Source organism: Piliocolobus tephrosceles, chromosome 5 (assembly GCF_002776525.5).
Source record: "Piliocolobus tephrosceles isolate RC106 chromosome 5, ASM277652v3, whole genome shotgun sequence".
In the NCBI taxonomy this organism is placed as follows: Eukaryota; Metazoa; Chordata; class Mammalia; order Primates; family Cercopithecidae; genus Piliocolobus; species Piliocolobus tephrosceles.
The window spans coordinates 98,768,861-98,777,976 of record NC_045438.1 but is presented as its reverse complement, the minus strand read 5'-3'; the positions used below and the strand labels follow the sequence as shown (position 1 = coordinate 98,777,976).

Below are 9,116 nucleotides of genomic sequence, written 5' to 3'. Positions count from 1 at the left end.
CTTTCATGTTTCCAAAGATTCACTTAACGTTGGTTTAACTACATGAAGCTTTCTATGCAACACAAGGACTCTATTACAGCATTTGGCCTTCCTTAGTGACAGGCCATCAGTAACATGCTGCATTTCTCTCCATTGTGGTAATCAAAGCAGCCCTCCCATAGCTTAAGATTCCTTCCTCTTCCAAGTATGTGGAAGGAAAACAACCCTATCTCCACCTAGAAGTGTTAACTCAAGAACTACATTTTCATGAAGTTTCCACAGATTCATACAACCAGAATTACAGGTATTCACCTAAGTGAGGTGAAACTTAAAAGTTTCAGTGTTGACCAAAGGAACACACAGGTTTCTCATTAAACTTTTTTAATGGGTCTCAAAATTCTGTGACAAATTTTTGGTCAAGTTGTTTCCATTAAAAAGTACTGATTTTAAAAACTAATAACTTAAAACTGCCACACGCAAAAAAGAAAACCAAAGTGGTCCACAAAACATTCTCCTTTCCTTCTGAAGGTTTTACGATGCATTGTTATCATTAACCAGTCTTTTACTACTAAACTTAAATGGCCAATTGAAACAAACAGGTCTGAGACCGTTCTTCCACCACTGATTAAGAGTGGGGTGGCAGGTATTAGGGATAATATTCATTTAGCCTTCTGAGCTTTCTGGGCAGACTTGGTGACCTTGCCAGCTCCAGCAGCCTTCTTGTCCACTGCTTTGATGACACCCACCGCAACTGTCTGCCTCATATCACGAACAGCAAAGCGACCTATTAAAAAAAAAATTTAGTATTACCAAAATACGGTTAACAGTTGTATTTTTCATCTTTAACACAACTTATTTACATTGAAGTAATCATCCTTACCCAAAGGTGGATAGTCTGAGAAGCTCTCAACACACATAGGCTTGCCAGGAACCATATCAACAATGGCAGCATCACCAGACTTCAAGAATTTAGGGCCATCTTCCAGTTTTTTACCAGAACGGCGATCAATCTTTTCCTTCAGCTCAGCAAACTTGCATGCAATGTGAGCCGTGTGGCAATCCAACACAGGGGCATAGCCAGCACTTATTTGGCCTGGATGGTTCAGGATAATCACCTTGGAAAAAAAGATTTGTGTTCAGTGTAAATCCAAAGTCTCAAATGACTTTAGCCTCTGCAATAAGTTAAGAACACGTTACTTTAAAAATTGTTACCTGAGCAGTGAAGCCAGCTGCTTCCATTGGTGGGTCGTTTTTGCTGTCACCAGCAACGTTGCCACGACGAACATCCTTGACAGACACATTCTTGACATTAAAGCCCACATTGTCCCCAGGAAGAGCTTCACTCAAAGCTTCATGGTGCATTTCGACAGATTTTACTTCAGTTGTTACGTTGACTGGAGCAAAGGTGACCACCATACCAGGTTTGAGAACACCAGTCTCCACTCGGCCAACAGGAACAGTACCAATACCTAAAAATATTTACAGCATACTAAATACCTATGAAGAAGAGAGTACTCTACCAACTCAAATTCAACTTTGTTGACAGCCAACTTACCACCAATTTTGTAGACATCCTGGAGAGGCAGGCGCAAGGGCTTGTCAGTTGGACGAGTTGGTGGTAGGATGCAGTCCAGAGCCTCAAGCAGCGTGGTTCCACTGGCATTGCCATCCTTACGGGTGACCTTCCATCCCTTGAACCAAGGCATCTGAAACACAACCATGCCAATTTGTGTAAGCATGAAATCGCCATTCCCAGAGCTTTTTAACAACGGTCTTGAAAGCCACTTACGTTAGCACTTGGCTCCAGCATGTTGTCACCATTCCAACCAGAAATTGGCACAAATGCTACTGTGTCGGGGTTGTAGCCAATTTTCTTAATATAAGTGCTGACTTCCTTAACAATTTCCTCATATCTCTTCTGGCTGTAGGGTGGCTCAGTGGAATCCATTTTGTTAACACCAACAATTAGTTGTTTCACACCCAGTGTGTAAGCCAGAAGCGCATGCTCTCGGGTCTGCCCATTCTTGGAGATACCAGCTTCAAATTCACCAACACCAGCAGCAACAATTAGGACAGCACAGTCAGCCTTTAAAGAAAGCAAAGACATATCCCTGTCAACTCTCCAAAGGACAAAACCAATGCACAAGACAGGAATTTCGGGGAAAAAAACCCAAAAACCTAGGAATACTAATCCTACCAACCTGAGATGTCCCTGTAATCATGTTTTTGATGAAGTCTCTGTGTCCTGGGGCGTCAATGATAGTCACATAATACTTGCTGGTCTCAAATTTCCACAGGGAGATATCAATGGTGATACCACGTTCCCGCTCAGCTTTCAGTTTATCCAAGACCCAGGCATACTTGAAGGAGCCCTTCCCCATCTGTAAGGATTAAGAGTTGTTACTTGGTTACTAAAACACAAACTCCAGCTTCAATTTCTTTGCCCCTAGCCCTTAATTGGCACATAGTTTCCACTTTATAACTGCAAGTCCTAAGTGATTTTAGTCACTTAGATAGGGTTACAGAAGCAACCAAAAAGCAAACTTTTAAAAAGTAGGATCTTAACTATTAACATCCAAATCTAAACTACTCACTAGCAATACGATTACACAAGTAACCAAAAGCAAACTGATTTCATAAGTAGAGTCAGATCTAAACCACTCATTAGCTCTGGGGAAATCACCACCACTTAATGATTCTGCTGGTAAAACTCATTTTAGTTTATCTTTCCCTTTCTGATACTGAACATACCTCAGCAGCTTCCTTCTCAAATTTTTCAATGGTTCTTTTGTCGATGCCACCGCATTTGTAGATCAGATGGCCAGTAGTGGTGGACTTGCCCGAATCTACGTGTCCAATGACGACAATGTTGATATGAGTCTTTTCCTTTCCCATTTTGGCTTTTAGGGGTAGTTTTCACGACACCTGAAATGGGAGAAAAAAAACTTTGAACCACTGTCTGAGGCTTGAGAATAAGCCAAGATCCAAATCGAAAAGAGCAAATTCCAAGGAGAATTACATCGAGAGACAAGCTGGCCTAAATCTTCAGTCTCCACCCAGTAAGTGTGGGGAAACTCCACCGCACAAAACCCCTCCCCCAAACCTAAGGAAGACGTACTCCAAAAGCTCGGAGAACTAATCGAGGTGCCTGGACGGCGCCCGGTACTCCGTGGGGTCACATGAAGCGGCGGCCGAGGACGGAAAGGCCCTTTTCCTTTGTGTGGGTGACTCACCCGCCCGCTCTCCCGGGCGCCGCGTCCTCCATTTTGAGCTCCCTGCGGCAGGGCCGGGAAGCGGCCATCTTTCCGCTCACGCAACTGGTGCCGACCGGGCCAGGCTTGCCGACCAGGGCGGGGCGACACACCGCGGCGCGAGGCGAGGCAGCTGAGCAGGACGGCCAGCTTGAGACTCCCCCCGTCCGACTCTCGGTGGCCGCGCTCGCAGGCCCCGCCTCGCCGAACATGTGCGCTGGGACGCACGAACCCCGTCGCAGCCCGCGGCCCCCAAAACCCAAATACTGGTGTGCAGATCCTGGTCCGCATTTATAAGATTATCTCGCCAGAAAGAAGGCGTCGCAGCTGGTCATCAAATATTTTAAATAGCTAGAGACTTAGTGAAAGCAGCGAGGCAGGCGCAAAGGTGCTACCAGGTTCGCACGCGGCAGCCCCAGAGCCCAAGCCAGGCCTCGACTCAAGCACGAGGCAAAGGGACTCCTTAAGTGCAAGGCCTCGACCTCTCCCACCCACTTCCAACCCGAAGCTCAGGATCAAGAATCACGTACAGCGGCCAGGGGCGTGGAAGTAATGAAAGGCACGCGAGGGCCATAGCCCGCAAAGAGGCCAGGCCCGCGGGAGCCACACACGGTACTTACCTCTGTTCTGGCGGCAAACCCGTTGCGAAAAAGAACGTTCACAGCGACTACTGCACTTATATACGGTTCTCCCCCACCCTCGGGAAAAGGGCGGAGCCAGTACACGACATCACTTTCCCAGTTTACCCCGCGCCACCTTCTCTAGGCACCGGTTCAATTGCCGACCCCTCCCCCCAACTTCTCGGGGACTGTGGGCGATGTGCGCTCTGCCCACTGACGGGCACCGGAGCCTCACACATGCTCTTCTCCACCTTGGTGATGATGAGAGCGGGCGGGTGAGGGGGCGGGAACGCCGCGATCTCTGGGTTCTAGGTTAGTGGGAGTTTAACGACGGTCCCTGGGATTCCCCAAGGCAGGGGCGAGTCCTTTTGTATGAATTACTCTCAGCTCCGGCCGGGGCGGGGGAGGGGGATGGGGGAGGCGACGAGGTGGCTGCCTGGAAGGGACGTCCAGAATCTTTCCTCTACCATTGCTGGCTTAGCCCCAAAGGTTGTGTTGAGATTAGGGTGTACCTTCGCCCCCCAATCAGCCTCGCCATCTCGCTAGTCCGCGACAAATCCCTAGAGCGTCTTCCTCTGCCGGTTTCAGCCCAGCCCCGGGTTGGCTCCTCCTCCGCCCCGGCTTCCGCCCCGCTCCCGTGTGGCAAGGAGTACCAGGCCCCGGGACCCCGAGGGGCTTGGGGCGAAGGGTCTGGACTGGGAGACTCCTTAACGGCTCACGGACCTGCGAGAGGTTAGGCTCGATGGCCGTGAGCTCGAAGAATCCGCTCCTGTGCTGGCCTCTTGGCTCCTTCCATTCAAAGCCAGCTGCTTTTATCAAAGTCCGTAACACGTCATCTCCCCCTGGTACTCCAGATGTCCAGGCTTTCAGTTTAGAATAGACTCAGTCCTACAGTTAGCTTTAGATCTAATTCTAGTTTTGTTACGCCAAAAAGTTCCTGCGAGTGTGTGTGTGCCTCATAGTACTTTTTAAATTAAAAGGTGTACAGTCATTTGATTGCAAACATAAGGAACCTAAAAAGCTTTCAAATTCAGATTTTCCACGTGATCTCATGTAGCGACTAAGATCTACAGCATCAGCAAGTTTATCCACCCAGTTTCCTAACCCCAACACTTGCTATGAAGTCACAGTTTCTCCGATTTAAATAAGTGCCTATTATATTTAAGTAAGTGCTGTATTTTTCTGTCATCCTATAGATTGTAACTGCATTTTAGCATAAATCTAGGGCAAGATTGGATAAGCTTGGCCGTTTTGGATGGCTATTAAGACAGGCCTTGGGAAATGCTCCTCTGAGGAATGAAGGACGTTTATTTTTAATGAGCTAATTACTAGATCATTATGTTTCTTCTTCCAGCTGTAGAATATTACGGCCCAGCTTCTCGAACAAACTTATTAACAAGTATTTGAGAACCTACTATGTGGCCAACGCTAAGTACTGTGGAGTTCCTTCTGGAGAGGAACCCGCAATCAAATTGAAAGAGGAAAACAAGTTGGGAAGCAGTTAGAGGCAAACGCGTATGGTGCTTTCTTGGTTTCTGTATCTTTGTAGTATAAAGTTTTTCTAGTCCATTCGGTTTTCACAGTCCACTTTTTTTCCTTCTTTTTTTTTTTTATTTTTTCCGGACGGAGTCCTACTCTGTTGCCCAGGCTGGGGTGCAGTGGCAATATCTCCGCTCACTGCAAGCTCTGCCTCCCAGGTTCAAGCTATTCTCCTGCCTCAGTCTCCCGAGTAGCTGGGGCTACAAGCGCGCCCCACAGATTTTTGTATTTTTAGAAGAGACGGAGTTTCACCATGTTGGCCAGGTTGGTCTCGAACTGCTGACCTCAAGTGATCCACCCGCCTCACTCTCCCATAGTGCTGGGATTACAGGCGTGAGCCACGGAGCCCAGCCACAGTCAAAAGTTTTTTCTCAAGCCCCTGTGATTGCGGATAATAGTAAACGCTTTATAAATACCGTACAGATAATGTTTTTTTAAAATATCACGCAAGGAATGGCAAAATTACATGAATCCTTCCTTGATTTATACCTTAGTAACCTATTGCGCAACACTGACTGGGTGTTCTGAATGTTGCGATAGTGGCCCAGACTTTCATTAGGTGATGGGAGATCTCAATTCTTGCGTTTAAGAACCAACACTGGACCGGGTGAGGTGGCTCATGCCTATAATACCAGCACCTTGCGAGGCCAAGGCGGACGTATAACTTGAGGCCAGGAGTTCAAGACCAGCCTGGCCAACATAGTGAAACCCTGTCTCTACTAAAAATACAAAATTAGCCGGGCGTGGTGGCGCACGCCTGTAATCCCAGCTACTCAGGAGGCTGAGGCAGGCGAATCGCTTGAGCCCGGGAAGCGGAGGTTGCAGTGAGCCAAGATCACGCAATTGCACGCCAGCCTGGGTGACTGAGTGAGACCTTGTCTCAAAACAAAACAAAAAACCAATACCTTTGAGCCCATCGGAGCCATATTATTGTGCGATAGGGGTAGCCGCTGGCCACGAGCATTTTCTCAGGGCAGAGATCACATTTCTGCTCTCAGTCCGGCCGGGGTGGGCCGGAAGCTGGAGAGGGACTGGAACGCCGGTCCCGGGGAAGCCCCGCGCTCACCCGGCGCACCCGGCTTCCTAGGGAGGGAGGCTGGGGCGGCAAGGCGGACGCGGGTGGTCCTTGCCCCGCGCCAGCTCGCCAGGCCACATCGCTGGCGTTTCTCCAGCGCTGGGTCACCTGCGGGTCGGCGGGGTCCCGCGGCGAACAGCTGAGCGGTATGGATCCGCCACTCGAGCCTCCCCAGCGTCAGGTCGCCAGGGTCCGCCCTGTCTCTCGCCCCACCTTGAGGTTGCTTTTCTTCCGCCTTCTGACTGCGGAAGGAAAGGCCAGGGAGGAGGCAGAAAACCTCACGTGGCCCGGGGTGAGGGTCGGTTTTTGTCACCGTGAGCTGGCCTTACAAAGACTTTTTAAGTCTCAAGTCTTTTTTTTCCTTCTTATTTTAAATCCCTTTTTCCCCAGACCCTATGTTTTCAACATAATCATAACGGATTCCCCGCACCGTACGGGAGGTCCATTATGCTTTTTACTGTCTTAAATGTTAAAGCGGTAACAGTAATGATGTTGAGGCTCGTAAATATGTTTTGGGGTTATAATCTAAGGTGATATTTGTTGAAGGTCTTTCCCTCTCTCTCTCTCTCTCTCCTTCCTTCCTTCCCTTCCTTTCCTTCCTTTCCTTCCTTTCTTTCCTTTCTTTTCTTTCGACGGGGTCTTGCTCTGTCGCCCAGGCTGGAGTGCAGTGGTGCGATCTCGGCTCACTGCAAGCTCCCCCTCCCGGGTTCACGCCATTCACCTGCCTCAGCCTCCCGAGTAGCTAGGACTACAGGCGCCCGCCACCACGGCCGGCAAATTTTTTGTATTTTTAGTACAGACGGAGTTTCACCGTGTTAGCCAGGACGGTCTCGCTTACTCATAACCATTTAGAGTGACGAACTTAAAATACATTGTAAGTAAACATCTACATGACCCCTTTTAGGAAGAAAAACAAATATTTCAGTTATTTACATAGTAATAAGGCAAACAAGAATCCTTCTTTGAGGTACATAATTGTGATTCACCGAGCTTTCAATACAGTCTAATCACTCTGCTATTAGCCTAATTTAAAGCAGCCTTAAGTAGTTACATTTTGCCATGGCTTGCCACGTGAAAATGATTTTTAAATCTTTTTATCTGCTAGATCTACCTCTGAAGAAAAGATGATAGCCAGGTGTGATGGCTCACGCCTGTAATCCCAGCACTTTGGGAGGCTGAAGCAGGCAGATCACCTGAGGTAAGAGTTCGAGACCAGCCTGGCTAACATGGTGAGACTCCCGTCTCTACTAAAAATACAAAAATTAACCAGGCATGGTGGTATGCACCTGTAATGACAGCTACATGGGAGGCTGAGGCAGGAGAGTCGCTTGAACCCGGGAGGAGGAGGTTGCAGTGAGCAGAAATCGTGCCATTGCACTCCAGCCTGGGTAACAAAGTAAGACTCCATCTCAGAAAAAACTATATATATATGTGTGTGTGTGTGTGTATATATATATATATATATTTAAAGGGATATTTTAGAATATGATTAAGCCGGCCGGGCGCGGTGGCTCAAGCCTGTAATCCCAGCACTTTGGGAGGCCGAGACGGGCGGATCACGAGGTCAGGAGATCGAGACCCTCCTGGCTAACACGGTGAAACCCCGTCTCTACTAAAAATACAAAAAATTAGCCGGGCGAGGTGGCGGGCGCCTGTGGTCCCAGCCACTCGGGAGGCTGAGGCAGGAGAATGGCGTGAACCCAGGAGGCGGAGGTTGCGGTGAGCTGAGATCCGGCCACTGCACTCCAGCCTGGGCGACAGAGCAAGACTCCGTCTCAAAAAAAAAAAAAAAAAAAAAAAAAGAATATGATTAAGCCAAGGAACTACTTGGACTGAGAATCCAAATAAAATGGCACTTTAGTGTGACAGGCACTGTTCTAATATTTGCAATATTTATTGTAATCCTACCACCCACATTGTATAGATGGAGCAGCAATGGGCAACAGACAGTTTATGCATAATAAGCAAATATAGACATATATTCTTTTTTAAAGTTTTACCTTTTTTTTGCACAAAATGGTAAAATACAATATGCCACCTTGCTTTTTTCACCTAATACAGCTTGGTGATCTTTTTTCGTGGATACCTTAGGGCCCAGCAGATCAGGATTGGAACCAGGGTAATCTGATCAGAGAGCTAGTCCTAACCCTTACCAGCAGGTCAAGGCAGCCTGGTATAATGAAAATATCAGTGGCATCAGTGTCAGAAAATTAGGTATTTAGTCCTCACTCTTCTGCTTAGACCAGTGACAGCCCAGCAGTTCTGAGTACATCTGTGAAATAGGTCGCCTCTTTGTTCCTACTTAACACCTATGTCACAGTTCTAATATGCAATGACATGAAAAAACATGGGAGCTTTTTATTAGTACAAAGACAGTGTTTCTATAGGCTTTTTGGAGAATGCCTGTCCTTAATTGGTATGCCTGTGACACCAACTTGAGTCAGTAGAGAAAATAAACTCATTGGTATCTTTGTAATTGTAAGCATTTTTACATAGGTAATACATGTACATGGTAAGAAATTATACAGAGGTTATACAATGAAATATTACTCTCATTTTAGCAGTTTAAAGAAAGTCTGAAGACCACTCCAGGAAAATTGAGGAAACTAAAGCTATTTTTACTACTGCTCTCAGAATTGCAAAGCCAGTGCC

The 9,116-nt window shown here is 47.4% G+C and overlaps 1 protein-coding gene and 1 long non-coding RNA gene across 2 annotated transcripts; one reads left to right on the top strand and one right to left on the bottom strand.

Annotated features, from left to right (window-relative positions):
• Positions 1-343: 343 nt before the first annotated feature.
• EEF1A1 (eukaryotic translation elongation factor 1 alpha 1) lies at positions 344-5,532 on the bottom strand. The gene is made up of 8 exons (XM_023219248.2): positions 3,851-5,532; positions 2,731-2,904; positions 2,181-2,360; positions 1,769-2,065; positions 1,535-1,685; positions 1,192-1,448; positions 860-1,094; positions 344-763 (listed from the first exon to the last, which is right to left on the bottom strand). The coding sequence occupies exons 2-8, from the start codon at positions 2,872-2,874 to the stop codon at positions 639-641; spliced, it is 1,389 nt and encodes a 462-aa protein (XP_023075016.1). The 5' UTR covers positions 2,875-2,904; positions 3,851-5,532; the 3' UTR covers positions 344-638.
• Positions 4,876-9,116, top strand: LOC111547450. Its single transcript, XR_002733141.2, has 3 exons — positions 4,876-5,015; positions 7,570-7,662; positions 9,026-9,116. It is a non-coding gene; the product is annotated as an uncharacterized LOC111547450 (long non-coding RNA).